General features: G+C 38.4%; 2 protein-coding genes across 2 annotated transcripts; both read right to left on the bottom strand.

The window, feature by feature from the left end:
- Positions 1–67: 67 nt before the first annotated feature.
- LOC133689331 (ras-related protein RABB1c) lies at positions 68–2,456 on the bottom strand. Its single transcript, XM_062109152.1, has 5 exons — positions 2,011–2,456; positions 1,822–1,904; positions 1,223–1,427; positions 1,058–1,126; positions 68–370 (listed from the first exon to the last, which is right to left on the bottom strand). The coding sequence occupies exons 1-5, from the start codon at positions 2,194–2,196 to the stop codon at positions 278–280; spliced, it is 636 nt and encodes a 211-aa protein (XP_061965136.1). The 5' UTR covers positions 2,197–2,456; the 3' UTR covers positions 68–277.
- A 1,445-nt stretch (positions 2,457–3,901) lies between these two features.
- LOC133687800 (subtilisin-like protease SBT5.4) lies at positions 3,902–16,151 on the bottom strand. The gene is given in 13 exon segments (XM_062107127.1): positions 3,902–4,700; positions 4,830–5,043; positions 5,161–5,275; positions 5,358–5,603; positions 5,724–5,818; positions 5,906–6,169; positions 6,172–6,442; positions 6,796–6,904; positions 7,181–7,259; positions 11,425–11,510; positions 11,653–11,750; positions 11,848–11,957; positions 16,068–16,151. Coding segments are annotated over 13 exon segments (2,319 nt in total). The 3' UTR covers positions 3,902–4,152.
- Between the last annotated feature and the right edge of the window lie 5,766 nt (positions 16,152–21,917).

Here is a 21,917-nt window from a genome sequence, read left to right as displayed (position 1 = left end):
AAAATTCAAAAAATTGAAGGTTATGTTTCAACACATGCAGAAGAAATGAAACTAGAACAGCCCCGTATCGAAGGAAACGAGAAGCAGAAGAGCAACCAATGGATTTACAATCATTGGACACGGCATCAAGATGGATTATACATATACGTTATACCCTGAATTGACACTTGCAGAAAACAAGTCACAACGTTCAGACTAAAAAACAGGAGAAAATCATAAAGAACAGAATAAATATGTAAATTGGTTGCACTCAAGTATAGCAAATGGGTATTCAATTTCAACTGCAACAGCCTCCAGCTTGAGCAGAAACGCCATCCCTGCCTCCTGATGGCCCCGGAATTCCTCCATACCCAACTTTTATCCCATAAGACTGCAGAACATCCCATTAGAATATCAGCCAAACTATTTTCAAATTCATCTAATAATACTGGTGACATGGAATCAGTGTCAATACATGCATATTGACAATGCTTCAAAACTGTAAGTGCAAATTGAAAAGCTAATTTGAGAATGGATTGAGCTCATGAAAACTCCTATACTAACACTTAAGAAAGATGGTAAGAAACCTTATCTTATTGAAAACCTTATGGAGTACTATATAACTGTCAGGATACCGATTGATGTCACTCATTTCATTTCATGAGAAGAACAACATAAAGAGCAATGTCCAAGCAAGTAAAGACCAATACCAATATAGCTAAATTTCAAAAGTTTTAAGCTTCATATAGTTAATAAGTGGAAAGCAGCCAATCAAATAAGAGAAAATGAGAAGCGAACATCCAAATAGAATATCAGCCAAATCATTTACAACTTTCATCCATTAATAATTGAAGACATGAGTTCCGGCATCATGTCATATCTCTACATGCATATTAACCATGCTTCAAAAACTGTGAGCAATGCAAATCGACAATATAAGATGAAAAGATATTAAGGTCACAAAAACTTGCATGTTAACGATTAAAAGATCAAAATAAGAATAATATTTCAATTTGTGAACCCTCAAAGAACATTATTTGAAATGTGGAAAATACTGTGCAAAAGAAATAGGCCTGACCTCATTTGATACATCAAAAACTCCATCCTGAATCTTCTTATATATTGTTGCAGCTGTTTTGATAAAAGCCTGCACAAAGAATGTTGGCATTAGAAAAATTAGACAAACAACAAAGAAGAAGTCAACAAGTGTTTCAACATATAGGTCATTATGTTTATTATTCACCTCCTCGACATTCTGAGCAGTTTTTGCAGAGGCCTCCATGAAGATCAAGCCATGTTCCTTTGCAAACTGTTCACCTTCTTCGGTGCTGACGGCCCTTCTATGAGCAAGATCACACTTATTACCAATGAGCATAATGGTCATGTTTGCGTTGGCATGCTGCCTTGCATCCTCAAGCCAGCTAGCCAAGTGGTTAAAAGTTTCCCTCCTGAATGAGAAAGTTAAACAGCCAAATATCATTCAGTTGCTAGCTTGTGCTACAATATTGAGACTTGAGACCAGAAACACAAACATTTCGATGCAAAAACAAACCGCCTCTAGCTGCCTCGAGACATTAGATGAAGTAACGAGGCATGCCAAGGATTACAGAAGCATTGACAACAGCAACAACAATAATAATTTTAAGGAAAGTATTGGAACAAAGAGTTGTTTGTTTTAGATAAAGTAAAAGAAAAAGGTAAAAGCAGGCTTTGAAACAGAAATAGATACCATCATAGCATTTAAGGAGACAGGGAAAGAAAGAAAAAACATGAAAAGATCATCATCGCAAGTTGAAGTTTTGTTGTTGGGCTAGAAGAAACAAGCATAAGAAGGAAGGGTACCTGGTAATATCATAGACAAGCAAAGCACCAGCAGCACCTCTGTAATAAGACCTGGTGATAGATCTAAACGATTCTTGACCGGCCTAAAATAAATCAAAATAAAAAAAAATGAAGATTTAAACATAATTATAGACTTGTTTCGTAAGAGAAGAGATTAAGAACAAGGGAAAGGAAGGTAAGGGAACGAACGGTGTCCCAAATTTGAAGCTTGATAGGCTTGTTGTCGATGGTGATCATACGAGCTCCAAATTCAACACCAATGGTGAGGTCATGGACGGGCTGGAATCTCTTGTCAGTGAATTGAAGCAATAGGCACGATTTCCCTACTCCTGTATCGCCGATGATTATGTACTTGAACAGATAGGCGTATGACATTTTTGTAATCAAACTGTGATCAGATCAGACTTCTTTTCTTTTACGATTGAGGAAAAAGGGAAAAGGAAAAAGAAGATAGAAATTGATAGCTGAAATCTGAAGATTTAGGGTTTGTCTTCGAGAGAAAGCAATCTAAAAGTCTTGGCTGCAATTAGTGAATTTCACCGGCGAAGCGCACACGTTATATGAGGCTTCTCTTCTCTTCTCTCTTCTTTGTTTCTTTCTTGTCCTCCTCGCTGTCCCTCCCTCCTTCACCTGCCTTTCCTTTTCTTTTTCTTTTTGTTATTATTATTATTATTATTTTGTAGTAGCCCACAGGCCCATTACCAAGCATCATCATGGGCTTCCTTCCTTCCTTCCTTCGCTCAGCTCTTCTCTTTTCTTGCTTAATATTAATTACCATCTTTAAAATCCTTCGAAAATTATGATGTTAAGACTGAGTATGGTTATTAAAAACCGGATGAAGAAAAATAATTTAGGTTATTCCCCGAAATTTAAAAAAATAAATAAATAAATTTATTCAAAATTATATTTTTTAAAAAGTAAATTTTTATATGGTTGGATTCCGTCCGAATCAAGTCTTATACAACTATGAATATAAATAAATATTTCATGGATTTATTTTTTTAAAAAAATAAGAAATGATAAAAGAGAATAGGGTATTTTCCCCCAAAGAATTCAGAAAATATGACTATTTATACTTACCACCACCATCATAAAATTAATTTCTGGCTTTGCTGTATTAAAAATTTTACTTTGTTGGTGTATAAACTGATCAGAATCATGCACACACACCCACACACACACACACTAAGTACTCCTCCTATTTGTTAACAGTTAATCAGTGATAATTATATACACATGCTAATGCAGATTCTTTCTTAATCATGGAAATCTCGGTACCGTGCGTGTCCCAACCTCTATTATTGCAGGCATGCAGGTATATATCTATATATGGTTACTGTCAGCATGCAGTTTTTCTTCATCTCTCTTAATTCTTTCCCATTTATGGAGCAACTCTTTGGCTTCACGCTTGAAACTACCAGCCCCTCCTCCCCCCTTTATGTGTGCTCTACTCTCGTACGTAGCTACATGAATTAATCGATCACCAGATCACTGCTCAGGTGATGACTCAAATAGCTCCACCACTTTACGTTGTACATGTTCATCAATCCGATCGATGGGTGCAAACTCAATCTTCTGACCGTAAATCAGTTTCTATTGTACGTTTCCAGTATATTCTGAACATCTACCTTAACCCCATCCACGTCCTGTGATACAAGATATATAGCTGAGCAGTACATCACCATAAAGCTTGGATATAATTCTTCCAGGGTCAATTGCACCAAATATATATCATACTTCTCTGTACAGTCCATAGCTAGATCCCTCATATGTGCCAGGTTCCCAGCTGGCGATGACTGCAGTGGGTATGGTAATTTGGGATTATATTTCCTAGCTTCGCGAGCATCCTGAACAAGGCCTCCCCAATATATAGGGCACGCCATACATGTCTATAAACGCACGTAAAATTAAGCAATAAGGTGCTATGTATGGTACAGAAGAATTAAAGGCAAAATTAAGGCCACAGCATTAGGCAATTGAACGGTAAAAGAGGGGCATCGTGCTGCTTTAGGAATTGTAGCGCTGAAGTTTGTTTTCCTGCATTAGCTACCAAAATCATAGTAAGAATTTGTCAATCGGAGTACCCCTGCTTGATTGTGATCATAACAATAATTACCATAACCATTCATCTGGACACTAAATCCCAACGAATATGAAAGAAAGACATGAAATACACTGTTGAGGTAAACAATAAACAACAATGCTACTATAGAAAAAACTACTTCAATAATGACCCAAATAAAAAGAAAGTCATGACCTGCTCCCTATATTAATTATTACTGATCCCACCTCTTGCAAAACCCTACAATAAGACAATCTTCCTTGTCATCTCTAATAATCACCTCCAAAAGCAACTACAATAGGACTCCTTACATAATGTCTACCATCCGTCCATGTTAGGGTTCCAAATTCATGGTCTTCAGTGACGCCATCCCACTTAGCCTCAAAAGTAACCTTAAAACTCTTCTCATCACCCTTGTTCTCAAATGTCAAGATACTGGGCTCCACAGCAACTGAAATCCCATATGGTTCTCGAACATGGGCTGCATAAGTTCCTGGTAGGCCTACATTCTTCACTTTTCTGATCACACTCATTGAGTTACGTAGCTGGCGTATAGTTATTGAAGGATTGTTGAAATCAAAAATACTAGTTCACTCGGGACATTTATAGGGACCATCAGAGAAGGGTTCTATCATGGTAGAGTTGTATCCGCTAGCGCACAGGAAGTCCAAGTAATCATTGATGCTCAAGTCATAGACCAAGCCTGGATCCTGAGCGCGGTTTGGTCTTATATGTCCAGAACCATAACTAAATGGTGTTGCTTCCAAACCATCTCTCCCATCAACCATTGGTGTCATAGTGTTGGCTCTCGTTCTTGCTGCAACATAGGACACAAATTAGAACAAGATTGACTGCATGGATGTTCGCGTTCGAAAATTTGCTTAAACATCATGCAATAATATTATATGCTCTAACAATGTTAAATTGAGAATTAGGGAGGTCTTACCGGTTGTCATGATTGCAGATCTGATTGCAGCTGGACTCCAATCAGGATGGAGAGTTTTAAGAAGTCCGACAGCACCTGCAACATGTGGACAAGACATAGATGTGCCAGATTCGGTGATGAAAGGAGACTTGCGCTTATCAAAGTCAAAATCAGTAGGGCTGAATGCTTCACTAAAGGCTGCTATAATGTTCACTCCTGGTGCAGTTATATCAGGCTGTACATGTCGAAATGAAGTGGATTTTTAGTCCTTGTATATTTTACAAGGTCATTGCTTGATGAAAGTATCACAAACATGTGAACATAGAAGAAAACTTAAGATTAACAACAAAACCTTCAATATCTCTGCCGTGACAATATTTGGCCCTCTAGAGGAGAATGCAGCCATGGATGGAGCAGGTTTTGTCCCTAACTTTGCTGTTGGTGCGGAAATATATCCTAGAGCATGGCTGTTGATTTTCGCAGCACATAAGAATTGACAAAAATAATGTGTGAAGTGAGTAGGAAAAAAAAAGAGGTGGTAGTGCATACTCGGTGGAATTAATGTAGGCAAATACAGCAAGACCATCTGTGTAGGTAATTTGTGCTGCTGGGAGAACATGAGGATCTGCTATGATTTCGTTGCCACTTGCCTTGTCATTGCAAAGAATCATCCCTGCTGCACCAACTAAAGCAGCTTGATAGCCCTTATCCATTCTACCAGTTTCTCCTCTAAGACAAACCACAACTTTACCCTTGGCTTTCTCATGATCCAGTGATTTAGGCTTACACAACAAGCTAAATATTAACACATAAACAATGTCATCGCCTGTTTCACTTGGAATAACTACAAGTAGATAGTTGTGAATGTATAAATTTCAATTCGACCGTATAAAGATTTGAATAGTCTTATCTTACGCGTCTGCTGCAGATGCATTGGCAGCCTTGGCTTGTTCCCCGGTGATGAGGAGATAGAATTTCTTCTCAGGCAAAGGACTTGAAAGGCTTGTGCCCTGCCATGTGGAGAATGAATACACATGGAGGCTACAAAGGAACAAGAAAAAGGAACGAGAGTTGGTCTGTAAATTAGGGATGTGAACCTGGAGGCGCTTTCCGTTACGTAACTCTACAAAAGTTTCAAACTCTCTATCCAAGGTACTTGCTCCAACAGTTATAATCCAAGGTGCATTATTAGTGACCGTTCCATCCATTGGTCCAGAATTTCCCGCAGAGCAAACGACAGTAATACCATTTTTGACGGCATGGAATGCTCCAATAGCAAGGCCATCATTGAAGTAATCAGTAGGTTCGCCACCAAGTGACACCGAAAGCACATCGACCCCATCATGTATGGCCATGTCAAAAAGGCTTTCATGATATCTGCATCGAAGCATTCACTGCCATTGACCGGTGGCCAGCACACCTTGTAGGAAGCCACTCTAGCTTTAGGGGAACCACCTTTAGTAGTTCCATTTCCTAAGCCAAAAACATTTGCTCCTGGAACAAAGTTACCGCCTGCGGTTGACAAGGTATGAGTTCCATGACCATCTTTGTCACGAGCAGAATTATCAGAGGAGGTGAGGCCTCCTGCATATGCAATATAACCTCTGTTGAAGTACCTAGCTCCTATAAGCTTCCTGCACAAATTTCCAAGCCTTTCATTCAATGGAGAGAACCCTAAATCATTTGGTTTCTTGTTATTGAAGTAATATAAATCTTCACCTAGTGTAAAAGCAAGCATACTGTGTTAAAGATTTATTTTATAGGTTTCTTCTATATAACAATGAAGTAAAAAGACATTCACATGTGAATTTATCAAAACCAAGCAATAATTTTTCATATCCTACCCCTTAGTATTTGTTATTTCAATATCCATGGTGCTTAGCAAGCATCAAACATCATTGACTTATGATGCATGAAGTACCATAATCATCTTATTAAATAACTAAGGTTACGAATTTATAAATGTGGGAGTGTACGGAGAGCTAACCGATTGCAAGGGACTCCAACCGCAGTATCATTCTCACATGTTCCTTTCCATTTTGATGGTACGGGCCCAATTCCTTCCTCGCTAAAGCTAAGCGACTCAGGCCAAACACCTACACCATGTTAACGATTATGACAACAGTTTGTGTGTGTGTGTTGATGCTATCAAATGAGCATGTTATATATATATGTATATATATATGTATGTATATATATATATATATATATGTATAAATCATCACATATTCTTGTTCACTTGGCCTTTTACTTTCAGGGATGAGAGTATTAATGCTCATTTTTGTGGTCCAATGTGTGCTATATGTGAAGGGGAATTAAGAGGACAAAAGGTGAGGCAAGGAAGTAAGAAAAAGGGAGAGAATTAGAATTACCGGTGTCAAGGTTGGCTATGATTGAATCTTCACCAAATCTAGCTCTCTTCCACAAAGAAGAGGGATCGACAACACCATCCTTTTTCAATTGTTGTATTAAACTCAATCCATCTAGAAGGTCAAAGAAGGCAGCCACCAGTTGTCACCGCCCAGCCACCAACCGCCCAGCCGCCAGCCACCAGTTGTTTGCCGCCACAGTCGCCAGCCGCCTTCACACTTGAAGGTTGAATTTTCTTGTTTTGAATTCGTGTATAAATAGCAAACTGAACTTATGCTATTATGAGTGAAGAGAATAGAGAGAAACACTGGAGAGAAAGAGAGGGTGTGTATTGTTAAGCTTTTGTGTTAATTAATTGTAAGCCTGTGTTTTTGTAATAAAACCTTGTGTTTTATCCCCTCTGAGTGTTTTAAAGCCACCACTAGTGGTTTCTCCCACCAACAATTGGTATCAGAGCCTCGTTCGTCAGAAAACAGAAGTGTTTTGGGAGATATCCGAATTTTCAAAGTTGTCCAAAACAAGTTTTGATCCTTCCACAGTGTAGAGCTCCTCCATACGAGCTCACTAACGCAAGAATCAGCTTGATCGGAGACGAAGGTAGCCCACACGCGCCACCTGAAGATTCTGAACTGTTTGCCCAGTCGCAGCCACGCGCGCCAGAGGTTGAAGACGAGTGTCGTCCACGTGCGCCATATTCAAGCTGTTTAGCCGAGCCGCGCCGAGCCTCAAGCCTATACACAGCCGCGCCGAAGAATATTCCCGAGAATATTCTCTTTTCAAGCCGAGCCGCTCATTAGCCGTAGCCGAGCCGATAGAATATTCCACAGAATATTCCCGGTTCACCCCAGCGAACCGCCCGCAGTACAGAATTGGTTTTTTTGACCGGTTCACCCATTTTCTGACCCGATTTATACAAAGTCAGACCAGTTTCCTATTATTTGGACCATTCCGGATCGATCTACAGTGTCCGTTTGGCCAAATTCGGCTCCTAGAAGGTGATATAGTCATTCAAAGAGCAAAATAACTACAGAAAGTACACAAACACTCATCCCGAAGCTGACCAAAGACAACTATGATAGTTGGTGCATCAGATTGAAGGCATTCCTTGATTCACAAGAGTGTTTGGAGATTGTACACTATGGTTATGATGAACCAGAATCCAAAGAAGAAGAAGATGCTTTAGAAGAGGCACAGAAACAAGCCTTGAAAGTCAACAGAAAGAAAGACAACAAAGCAAAGACGATCATCTATCAAGGTCTTGATGAAGACACGTTCGAGATCATTGCTTCCGCTGAAACATCACATGACATATGGGAGGCTCTCCAACAAAAATACAAAGGTGCTAACAGAATCAAGAAGATTCGTCTTCAATCTTTGCGAGGTGAATTTGAATTATTGCAAATGAAGTCCTCAGAATCTATTTCTGATTATCACACAAGGATTATGGTGACAGTCAATCAGATGAGTAGAAATGGAGAAGCCATCGTCGATTCCCGAATTACTGAGAAAATTTTGAGATCCCTAGATCCAAAATTTGATTTTGTTGTTGTCGCGATTGAAGAGTCCAAGGAAGTGGACAAGTTGACAGTTGATGAGGTTATGAGTTCTTTGCAAGCTCATGAGCAGAAGATTGTAAAGTGAAATGGAGATAAGACCATTGAGCATGCCTTACAAGCAAAGCTGTCTCTCAAGGACAGATATGAGCAAGGGGAGACTTCAACAAGTGGATATACCACTCAAGCAGGAAGTCAACAATCCAGAGGAGGATTCTAGAGATTCCAAGGAAGAGGTTCTTGGAATACAAGCTTTAGAGGAAGAGGTGGTAGAAACACCACCAGAGGAGGTCGAGGACAACAAGCATTCATTCCTAGAGGAAGAGGAGGCGGTTACAATAACCGTGACAAGAGGAATATCCAATGTTATAGTTGCAATCAATTTAGGCACTATAGCACTGAATGTCGAAGGAAAGCTCCGTTAGAAGTACGTGAGCAAGCCAACTTTGCAGAGAAGGATGACACAGGAGCAGCTGCATTACTTGTCCAACAAGGACTTGATGAGAAACAGGAGAATATGTGGTATCTAAATATTGGAGCCAGCAATCACATGTGCGGCTACCGAGAGTTATTTGGTGATCTAGATGAGACCAAGCAAGGTCTAGTTACTTTTGGAGATACCTCTAAGGTTCCATTCAAAGGTAAATGCAACATCCCAATCAAATTGAAGAACGACGATTCCAGCTACATCGCCGATGTGTATTATGTCCCAGCCATAAAGCAGAACCTGATCAGCTTAGGTCAACTTTTAGAGAGAGGATATACTTTTTACTCGAAGAATTGTCATCTGACAATTAGAGACAACAATTGGAGATTAATTGCCTATGTGAAAATGTCCAAGAATAGGATGTTTCCTTCGAACATCCAGTATGATGCAGCAAGGTGTTTGAGTGCCATCACCAACAGTGAAGAATGGCTTTGGCACTTGAGGCTTGGACATCTGAATTTCACAAGTCTAAAGATGCTAGCAAGTAAGAAGATGGTCAAAGGTTTGCCTCACATTGATCATCCAGATGAAGTCTGTGAAAGTTGTGTCCTCAGCAAACATCACAGATCCAGTTTTGCCAAAGAAGTCAACTGGAAAGCAAAGAGGCCACTGGAGTTAGTACACACAGATGTGTGTGGCCCAATAACGCTTATGTCGACTGGACAAAATAAGTACTTCCTCACTATTATTGATGATTTTAGTAGAAAGACATGGATATACTTTCTGAAGAGGAAGTCAGAAGTATTCAATTGTTTTAAAGATTTTAAAGCAATTGTGGAGAAGCAAAGTGGCTACATGATCAGAACCGTGAGATCTGATCAAGGTGGAGAATATACAGCAAATGACTTTGAAGCCTATTATACACAACAAGGCATCAGACATCAGACAACACCAGCTTATACACCACAGCTGAATGGTGTAGCTGAAAGGAAGAATCACACGATTCTTGACATGGCAAGAAGTCTGCTCAAAGCAAAGAAGTTGCCCAAGCAATACTGGGCTGAAGCTGTATCATGTGCAGTGTATCTATTGAATCGCTGCCCAACCAGAAGTTTGCAAGGAGTCATTCCAGAAGAAGCATGAAGTTGTAACAAACCAAGTGTTACTCATCTACGAGTCTTTGGTTGTGTGGCATATGCAAAGATTCCAGATGCAAGAAGGAGAAAGCTCGATGATAAAAGCGAGAAATGCATCTTTGTCGGATATGGTGAAAGAAGGATGGGATACAAGCTGTATAATCCCATCACGAAGAAGGTGATTATGAGTAGAGATGTTATGTTTGAAGAAGATAAATCTTGGGAATGGAATGATGATCAAGAAGCAATCAAATGGATCAACATTGATTTGATCCTTGAAGGTGAAGAAGTACCAACAGTACTTGTCGAAGAACCGATTATGCCAGCAGCTGAACCACAAAGTCCGGTACACAGATTCCATGTATTCAACATGAGGAACACACCAGGAGCATCATCATCAACACCACCATCAGCATCCTCATCAGAAGAACCAAGAAGGATGAGAAATCTAGACAATTTGTACGATGCCACGCAAGTCATCGAAGATACAACTCTATTTTGTTTCTTTGCAGATAATGACTCACTTAGCTTCAACAAAGCTATCACAGAAGAGAAGATAAAAGCAATGGATGAAGAAATGCATGCCATTGAAAAGAATGATACCTGGAAGCTGACTTATCCACCAGAAAGCAAGAAAGCAATAGGTGTCAAATGGGTCTATAAGACAAAGAAGAATGCAAAAGAAGAAGTGCAAAAATACAAAGCCATTGAAGAGGGAAACATTTATCAGAATGAAGTTCATGCTTGGCATGATATCCCTCGATTGAGTTTAAAGGGGAGATTTGTTGTATTAAACTCAATCCATCTAGAAGGTCAAGGAAGGCAACCACCAGCTGTCACCGCCCAGCCACCAACCGCCCAGCCGCCAGCCACCAGTTGTTTGCCGCCACAGCCGCCAGCCGCCTTCACACTTGAAGGTTGAATTTTCTTGTTTTGAATTCGTGTATAAATAGCAAGCTGAGCTTATGCTATTATGAGTGGAGAGAATAGAGAGAAACACTAGAGAGAAAGAGAGGGTGTGTATTGTTAAGCTTTTGTGTTAATTAATTGTAAGCTTGTGTTTTTGTAATAAAACCTTGTGTTTTATCCCCTCTGAGTGTTTTAAAACCACCACCAGTGGTTTCTCCCACCAACACCAATATCATAAAATCCCATGAATGTGTTGTGTGTAGTTTTCTTCCCTGGTTCAAGAAAACCGACACAACGTTTGGATGCCCTGCAATATTGACCATTAACAATTAATTATATTATATATGTAGAGGGGAAATTTCCATTTTCAAAATAAATAAGAGTACATAACATAGATGTTGTCGTGTAGGAATTAATATGCAATGCATTGATATTTTTCTTATAATTACGTGCAATTTCAGCTGCCTCTTCCTCCTCAAGCATGGCAGCAAAGCCATTAATATGCCTGTCATACGAGTAAATAATCGCATCTCTTGCCTTCTCACTACTGCATGCATGAAAACATCAATCAAAACCTTAATTCTGATCACAAATAAAAAAGGACATTTAATATAGAAACTATCAAAGTTTCTTGACATACGTACCTTCCCAAATATGATCCAAGAAACTCTTGATGAGAATCGGCTACTGCATCAAGATCAACCTTAGAAATTTGAGGACCATGTGCATGTGATCCCAAGTATACTACATAAGACTTTGTAGGGGATTCCGGCACCCCCATGCGCGGACCGGTGGTGTTCTGATATTTGCTCATATGGAGGCTTAAGCACACTGAGACACAATATTTAACGTGGTTCGGCAAAACCGCCTACATCCACGGGAGAGAGTCCATATTATTTAGAGATAGAGAAAGGATTACAACACAATACATGGAGGAGGAGGATCACTTCACTCAAACTCTACTCCCAGCTCTCTTGCTGCACTTGCAGCTGCTGCCATTGCAGCTCTCTTTCTCTCCACTCTCTTGCACACACTCACGTTCTCTCTCACACTCTCTCAATCTTGCTCTCACAAAATATGCCTCTTTTATAGGCATTTCATGGCAACCTTCTCCAGCACTTCTTCAACAAAGGTGGCTGCCAACTCCATCTCTTCTTCAACAATGGTGGCTGCCAACCTTTGACATCTTGGATGGGTGCACATGGTTGGTGCAACTCCAGCTGCAGCTGCTGCAATTGTCAATGGTTGTTGCACATTAATGGCAACCAACCTAACAATCACCCCCTTTGCCATTCATGTGGGGCAACTGTCCTCTTGCTTCTTCAACACAGGCTTGCATCTTGCAGCTCTTCCAAGCTTACCATTCTGAGAGTATATGTGGTCGAGTTTACAGGTACTCGCCAAACCTTTCAATCACCAGAGTTACCAAAGCACACCTTTTCTCACACAAAAAGATCACTACAACCAGATGGTCTGCCACTTCACATCTGAAGAGTGTTAACGCTTGTCTCTGGAACACAACATTCCCCTTCGAGCGTATCAACCATGCTCGGTCTGGAATGATTCATCAAGTCTTACATCAAGGCTTACAACACCCCCTCAAACAGAAATTTCTATTTCCAAGTGCGACAGTCATTATCTGAGTATCTCAATATGATCACGAGCCCACCACTCTTCCAAGAGTCTACTCATCCAGGAGTTGCGTCTGCCCTCTGTTCCACCCTAAGAACCACGCCTTACTTCTCCGTGAGTCTCTCGCTCTTAGTCGTAAGAATCCAGGTAGCTCTCCACCTTCGCCTATGGGGGCAGCCTATTAAAGGTTGATCCATATCTGTCTTCATACTCTAAGTATTATAATGTCATTACCGAGCTCACCACCTTGACAAGAGTCAACTCGTTCCCGAAACCTGCGCATGCCCTTCTGCTTCTTCATAGCAGCCGCGTCTTAGTGCTCCACAAGTCATCCACTTATTGTCCAAGCCAAATGTCTTTTAGCTTATTGATCTTTAGCATGGGGGCAATATCCATGAAAATCAATCTTGCATTTGTCTCCATACTCATCATAGCCACTTCATTGGCTATACACATGTCCACTAATATCTAGCCATCACATTGGCTCTGGGGCGTTCTGAACTGGGCTCATATCATAACCCACACACCTTCTCTAAAGTGTCTTCGCCCGTTGTCATGGGGCGGTCTGATCCGGGCTCCTATCATGGCCCTCACACCTTTTTATAAGGTGTCTTCTCCCGTTGTCATGGGGCGGTCTGATCCGGGCTCCTATCATGGCCCTCACACCTTTTGTAAGGTGTCTTCGCCCGTTGTCATGGGGCGGTCGCATCCTCCTTTAGCTGAGATGCTTCAAAGTGGCTCCAAAATTCTCTACCGCCATGTGCACTATGGGAGAGTATACTCCTCGCAATCCTCCACCTCGATTTCTATATTTGGAGCTTCTGTGCTTTTCTGCTTGACAGCTCCACCTAAACCAACTCTCTTTGGTATCTTTGCCTTTCATCATAGGCAGTTGCCTTATATCACAGGCATTTGCACCCCCTCAATTAGGTGCCTCTGCAACAGCTCTCTTTCCATCCTTGAATGCATTGGAAAGGTCTTCGCATGTTGTCTTCATCAAGAGCATAAGAGACTTTCTGTTGTACAAACTTTAACAGTCTCTGCTCTAAGCTTCATCTGGGAACACTTCTTCTCCTTGCACCTGTTGTCTCATTACAGTACCTCGTTGGATCCTACAGGTACTCCTACACAATCTTAGCGTGCCCTCGTGTAATTTCTGTTCTCCAGATTTCTCCCTATTCCTTGCTTATGTTTGACAGCAGCTCATCCTATCATAACACCTGTCCAAGTCAAAATATGGTGCCAATCTTTATCCCCTTGCTGTATTTCTCTTCCATTATCAGGGTCTTCATCAATTCTCCCTCGAGAAATCACAGTCACCGAATCTAACTTCATTGGAGAAATTACCACTTCATCAGATCCTTGAACCTTCGGAACCCAACTGTTCCCTTATGTCGTCATCTTGCTAGTCTTCAACCGTTTTATTATAAACTGCTATATATAAAAATAGTACCATATGGATAATCCTTCCACTAAGCAAGTTCCCAGGAAAGATTGGAGGGGTCACACTGGTCCCGCTTAAAACCCAATCTCCTAGACAGAACTTCTCAGGCCATATCTATCCATCGTACTGCCTTTCCGTATATACAACCATTTGCTAGCTTTGTTGCGGCTTTTCTTTACAAGTGATCTGGAATATACTGATTTAATACATGATTTCTCAACATCTGGCGAGACTACCAGTTCTTAGATTCGTCAAGATTGGTCTTCATCAATTTCACTCTACACCTCAAATTGTCCAGTTGATCGGGTGTCCAGAGTGTCCCAATTTTGCCTTCCCTCAAGGCAATTAAAATTCTCCTCACTTAACAGTTCAGCACATGCAATTGGGTAAACATGTGCGATTTCTTCTTCTTCATCTCCAACGTCCACCATGAAGACCATCAGATGCCTCCTGATCAGGCAATCTCTTTTGTTAATTCACCACCACCACTTTCAGTCTCAAATCTCAACGATTGGACCATACCATTGCATCCGGAATGATCAAATTAACTGGAAACAAGTCTGAAATCGTCCAAATCGTATTTCAGACGGCTAAGATTTGATCAAAACAATTCTAGCCTTATGAACGGCCCAGATTCAATCTCAGATCCGGTTGCACGTAGACTCTGCTGCACAGAATCTTATCCCTCGGCTCGGCTCCATAAACGGCTCGGCTCATCTCGGCTCGGCTTGGCTCGGCTCGCGGCTGATGACGTGTCAGGTGGGTCCCGCGGTGATGCCATGGCAGATGACTGGTCGCTGACATGGCATGCCAACTGTGCATACTGACATCATAATTACACCATGCTGATGTCATCCCTGGCATGCCTGTTGTACATGCTGACATCACAATTATGTCATGCTGACGTCATCCTTTGCATACTTATTGTAAACTGCCACCTCGTCAAAGCGTGCGGGCATGTCCGACGTCCGTTTTTGACATCGTTTTCACCAGTGGCTTCGTCTCGGCCTCCTCTACACAGTGGTATGGTCAAAACATCATTTTGAGAACTTTCATTTTTGAGCAAAAATCAAACACCCCTTTAAACCATGAGCTATGATACCAATTGTTGGGGATTCCGGCACCCCCATGCGCGGACCGGTGGTGTTCTGATATTTACTCATATGGAGGCTTAAGCACACTGAGACACAATATTTAACGTGGTTCGGCAAAAACACCTACATCCACGGGAGAGAGTCCATATTATTTAGAGAAAGGATTACAACACAATACATGGAGGACGATGATCACTTCACTCAAACTCTACTCCCAGCTCTCTTGCTGCACTTGCAGCTGCTGCCATTGCAGCTCTCTTTCTCTCCACTCTCTTGCACACACTCACGTTCTCTCTCATACTCTCTCAATCTTGCTCTCACAAAATATGTCTCTTTTATAGGCATTTCATGGCAACCTTCTCCAGCACTTCTTCAACAAAGATGGCTGCCAACTCCAGCTCTTCTTCAATAAAGATGGCTGCCAACCTTTGACATCTTGGATGGGTGCACATGGTTGGTGCAACTCCAGCTGCAGCTGCTGCAATTGTCAATGGTTGTTGCACATAAATGGCAACCAACCTAACAGACTTTACAACACATCATCAAGGACAAATAAGAAATAAATGAGTAAGGTAAGGAAAATACTGAAAGCAAGAATCTTTTATATATATATATATATATATATATATATATATATATATATATATGTATGTACGTATATAATGCTCTGAGATACTACTAGTGTATAGTTTACCTTTTTGATTGCAAAAGCAGGGGACTGGAACAAGGAGAAAAGAATGATGAGCAGCAGAAGGATTGAAACCCTTGGGAACCACATTATGCTTCTTCTTTTTTTCCCTTCCTCTCTCTGAATAGAAAAATAATAATGAAGTCTATCAAGTAGAGTGTTTGTGTTTTTATAACATGAAAATTGAAGAGAAACGTGTAGGGAAATGAGCACAACAGAAAAGAAAGAGGAAGCAAGGAAGAGTTCCAAGCTGAGGCCAATATATATATATATTGGTGTCGTAGTCAAGCAAAAGTTCTGCTAGCCCTAGAATATCTTGTTGTCGTTGCTGTTCATCAACCTACTTAGCAAAATCTTATTCGGACTTCTCTTAAGAGATATGCATCTCTCTCTGCTGAATCTAAAATCTACTCCGACTTAACTGGTGGATATGCATTGCTTTTTATAAAATGATAACCACCACTTGAAAAACCACTGCCATAGAACTGAGATTTTTTCACTCTGTTAATATTTCTCTTTAGCAATAATGAGGGAAGGGATTTTCAAATTTCGGCCATCTTTCTATCTTTTTTATACCAATTAATAGACAAATTTCGTTTTTCTTAGAGAAATCAATGACTTCAAGTTGTGTCAGCAAAAGGATCAAATGAACAAATATATATATCTTGTTTCCTTGAATATGAATTTTAGGTCTGCAAGACACACCAAGGTCAGCTTACTAAATAAATTCATGTCAGGGTCGGATGTAGAAATTTAAAGTCTACGTTGTCTCAATAAACCTGGCACCAGAAATTAAACTACCATAGTAATAATTTATAGCATTATCACTAAAACAATAAAAGCTCTCTCTTATGTAAAATGTGGTGGTGCACAATGATATAAACCATAATTTAGAATCTTATATATTTAAAAGGTTAATTTTGTAAGAGATGGTTTTTTTACATTGTATCAGAGTTTTACTGACCAAGTTTGAATCTCATCGTCCTTTATATTATTTAATAAAAATTAAATGTGAAGTAACACAAAATCATTCAAGTTTCAAATTTAAAAAACTTTTACTTGAAAAAATACGCAAAATAATCATATAAATTAGCTCTTAAAACCTTACTTAACAACTTAAGTTATTGAGGTTGCATCTTAAAAGAAGTTGGGTTCTGATAGCTTTTAGGCGCCTAGGAAAATTTTTTAAACATTTTTTAGATTTTTTGAGCTTTATAAAAGGTTTTTTAGACTCATTAAATTTAAATCCATGATCTAAATACAAATTCATCAATATTTCACTTCTACTCTTGTAATTTTTATCTCTTTTGCTTTAAAATATTTGAACATTTCCCTTTATTATAAATAACTAACCGAATGTTCCTTCTTTTTCTTCCTATTTTCATATTATTCTTACTTTTTCCCTCAAGGATTCGCATGTATGTTATAGTTTCTCTTAGAAAGACTTGAAAACTTAAAAAAAAAATTAAAACATAATTCAAGAAATTTAGCCTTGTTTGGTTTGCTTAATATATTTTATAAGAAAATGTTTTTCATATTTTTTTATGTTTGTTCCTAGAAAATATATTTTCCTAAGTTTGTTTCTTGTAAAGTATTTTACAAGAAAACTAGTTAATAAAAAATATTTTATAATTAACCTTTAAATTTTATTCATTTAATGAAAATATTTTTAACTTATGAAACTTTTTAAAATATTTTAGTAATAAAAATTCACTTATAATATCATTCAATTATTTAAATCATGACCTTCATCTCACCATCACAATCTTATAATACTCCTGTACCAATACCTTTTCTTTCACATCTACCTTATCACCATTATCTCACATCTTCCTTTAATATCGTTATCTCACCATCACCACCACCACCTCCTGGCTAATATGTATTATCATCTTATTATCAACTTCGTCCTCACCATCATTGAAAAATATTTTACATGCAAAGTATTTTTCAAGTCAAATATTAAAAAATAATTCTCATGTAAAATGTTTTACGGAAAAATATTTTACTCAAAACAAACAAACCCTTAATATTTAATGGTAATATATGAACTATTTGGAAATTAAAAGGGAAAATTAAGAAATTTTATGAAGACAAAAATGAAGATTACCCTGGCACTAAATTACTTAGAGATTGATATTTATGTTTTTGGAAGGAAATGTAGGTATTAGTTTTCATTTAAGTTTTTACTTAATCTTTTACGGGGCTAGAGATCATTACAATGAAACATGATTTGTGATCATGTTACAAAATATAATAAAATTAGGAAAGAATACGTAAGTAGCTTTCCTTATATATATATATATATATCCCATATTATTTGCCACAAAAACATTTACAACTCCACACCTAATTAAGTCCGTGTCCAAACGTGCTTTGACCATATTAATTATGACGAAAAAATATATATTAATTTTGACCGTTGAAGTTTGAATGGATCTGCAATGTTGAGCGAGGCGCACATGGCAGTGGAAGATAAGAGATCTGTTATAATAAAATCAAGATTTTTGAAGAAAAATAACATTATAAATATATATAAAAAAACTTGATTTTATTTATTCATTCCTCTGCTTGCTAAAAAAAACTATTACAATTCTTAATGTAGAAAAATAAACTAGGAAAAAATATTCTATTCATAGACAAAAAAAAATCAATAAAATCATTATAAAAAAGACCAGAAAAATTGAAATAGAAAGAAATAAAATTAACCAGGGAAGATATATATTTTCCTGGAAAGGCCACTGCGCGCATCACATGCCTTAATCTCTTCATGTTTGATCAGGCTATAAATAGGACTAAAACAACCTCGTGCATGTTGCAATCTAGCTATACTCATCATCTAATTACACATTGTTTCAGCAAACGAGGTAGCTAGATATATCGAAGCGAAGAAAATGGCAATGACTTGTTCCAAGATGGCATTTGTGGCCTTCCTTTTGCTGGCGGCACATTGTTAGTTCTCTATTAATTCTCTCTTATAATAATAAATATCATGAATGTAGCTTCATTACATAGAAGTAATTATTGATGAAATCATTTTGCATTTGTAGGTTTTTCGCTCTCAACTACTGTAGCGGTGGCAGAAGGAATCCCTGCAGCAACTGCTTTATCTTGCGAACGTGCTGCTGATTGCAAGAAATACCCCATCGTGTGTCCTGGTTATTACGTATGTTATCAGAATAGTTGTAGGTGCATTAGCTAGTTAAAGACACCTCGGTTTGTCGAGCTTGTAAAAGCCATGGCGACTGCATGCGACGTCCAACCTCTTCTTTACATGGCCTCATGAGCTAGCTGCGTTGTGAGGAGTTGGTGCGATTATCTGAAGTGAAAAAAAAAAGAAACATCATGAATAAAGTATTATCATAAAATTTTCTTTACTGTATTCGTTATCATAAATTTTATCTTTTAGAATAATTCTAAATTTTTCGACGAAATCTAGTCTACCAATCACGTGTGTGTGTGTGTGTATATATATATATATATATATTCTAGCACCTATGTCACTCCGTATGTTTTCTGAACAGTACCGAATCCTTAACCTCTAATTACAGTAACCTTGAAGGTTTTATATACATAGAGCTTTGCTCATTTTCAAACTCACGAATATTCCATCAAACACCTTAACATGAATGATATATGTTGAAATCTGAAGCAAATTTCGAGAGATTTGGGAACTTTGTACAGATGATATATTACTGGGTTTTGAATATTGATATTTAAATCAAAGATCGTGTGTTGTATGTGACATAGATAGCAAATTAATGAAATGATGAAAGAGGAGAATGCTTCTAGATGCCTGGATGTGTGCTGATTATCCCCGGATGTTTATATGTTTATGAATCACGGTAGGAGAAATGAGAATAAACTTTACAAACTAGTAATTATGAAAGATAAATAACCTCTAACTGTGTGTGATCATACTGTTAAGCATGAACCGATATGGATAGATGAGTCGGACTCTGAGCATGAATATGTTCTAACTCCATATTGTGAGACCCGTGAATAATGAGGTTACAGAACTAATTATGAAGATCGGTCAGCACAAACAGAGCCAGTATCCTGAATCAATATCCAGGAAGAACAAAATCGGTAATTGTGCCCCATTTGCATTGAATTTTGTAATCAAGGATGCAATAATCATGGATTCTAAAGTTTGGTGAGCAAGAATTTTTTTCAAGTAAGAGAGCTTAACATGAGTTTTGTGTTTTATAATTTTAAACATACTTATTTTTCCTATAGTAGTTTTTTATTAAAAAAAAATTAGTGTTCTATATATGATTTTAATTTTATTTGTATTTTAGTATTATTAAGATTTTCTACCTTTGAAGAAACGTTCAATTAATAATTTTGAGTTTTTCTACAGCTTTTTGAAGATATGAAAGTATGAACAAATCTCATATCCTTTCACTATTCTCTGCCCCAAGAATTGAATTTGAATAAAGAGAATTTACTAAGAGTTCACAATGTTGAATTTTATGGAATCAAGACTGCTGCAGACAATGAAGTCCAAGACTGTGAAGATTGAAGATTAGAAGATTGTGTCTTAAGTTTTTAGTGTTAGCTGAGTATTGAATTAGCTTAGCATTAGGTTGAGTTTATCTTATCTTTAAATAAAGGTCATGTTGACCAAGTTTAGGATTGAGTTCAGTTTATTCTTAGTTAACAGATCATGTTGATCAATTAGCTGATTAGGATTAAGTTAAGTTTTGAATTTTAGCTTATCATGTACAAGAAGAAGTTGGTTTCAACTAAAACTCTTGTAATTTCTTTTATCTATAAATAAAGAAGAGGGATGGCAGTAACCAACTTGATTCTGCCCATTTTTATGCAAAATCTCAGTTTTTAGTGTTCTTCCCGTGTTCTTCATTTTTCTGGAAATTCCAGATTTGAATCTGAACAGTGCATGGTTTTGGGTTGATCTGAGTTGACTTTTGTTGACTTTTGTTGACTTTTTCGTTTTAATTCCTACAATTGGTATCAGAGCAATTAGGATCTTAGGTGGGATTGTGTGAAACACGAGTGGAAGGTGAGATTTACAAAAAGGGGAATTCAAAGTCATTTTTTGGTGAGAAACGAAAAATGAATTCTGGAGCCAGTTTTTCAGCAACTGCACCTTCATTTGCAGGGGTGAATTATGGCACCTGGGCTGTGAGAATGAAGGCTTATTTGAAGGCATTTGACTTGTGGGATTATGTGGATTATGGCAAGGAGCCAACTCCACTAAACGATGATCCAACCATGAATCAAATCAAGTACTTCAATGAAGAGAGAGCCAAAGGTTTTAGAGCACTTACCTGCATACACAATGCAGTAAGTGAAGAGATATTTTCCAGAATTTTGGCATGCGAGACTGCCAAAGAAGCTTGGGACAAGCTTAAAGCCGAATTCCAAGGAGATGAGAAATCAAGAAAAATGCAAGTTATGAACTTGAGAAGGCAATTTGAAGGGCTGAAGATGAAGGAATCAGAATCTATCATAGATTTTTCTTCAAAAATCTCTAAACTTGTTAATCAAGTGAGATTGTTGGGGGAAGATTTTCCTGATTCCAGAATTGTGGAGAAAGTATTGGTGTGTCTACCGGAGAAGTTTGAACATAAAATATGTTCCTTGGAAGACTCAAAAGACTTCTCGGAGATGAGTTTCCAAGATCTTGTAAATGCCTTACAAGCAGTGGAACAAAGGCAATCTTATCGAAATGAGGGAACAAGTGAGAATGCACTTGTTGCTTACAAAGGAAAACAGCAGCAATCTTACAACTTCTCCAGAACCAAGCAGATTGGAAGGAAAGATAAAAGCAAAGAATGGAGACCAAATCACCAGAATTCAAGTAGTTGGCAACCCAACAACTTGACAGTG

The sequence above is a fragment of the Populus nigra genome, chromosome 3 (genome assembly GCF_951802175.1).
Source record: "Populus nigra chromosome 3, ddPopNigr1.1, whole genome shotgun sequence".
Taxonomy (NCBI): domain Eukaryota; kingdom Viridiplantae; phylum Streptophyta; class Magnoliopsida; order Malpighiales; family Salicaceae; genus Populus; species Populus nigra.
The sequence above is the reverse complement of the archived record's forward strand: the minus strand, read 5'-3'. Positions and strand labels throughout refer to the sequence as shown.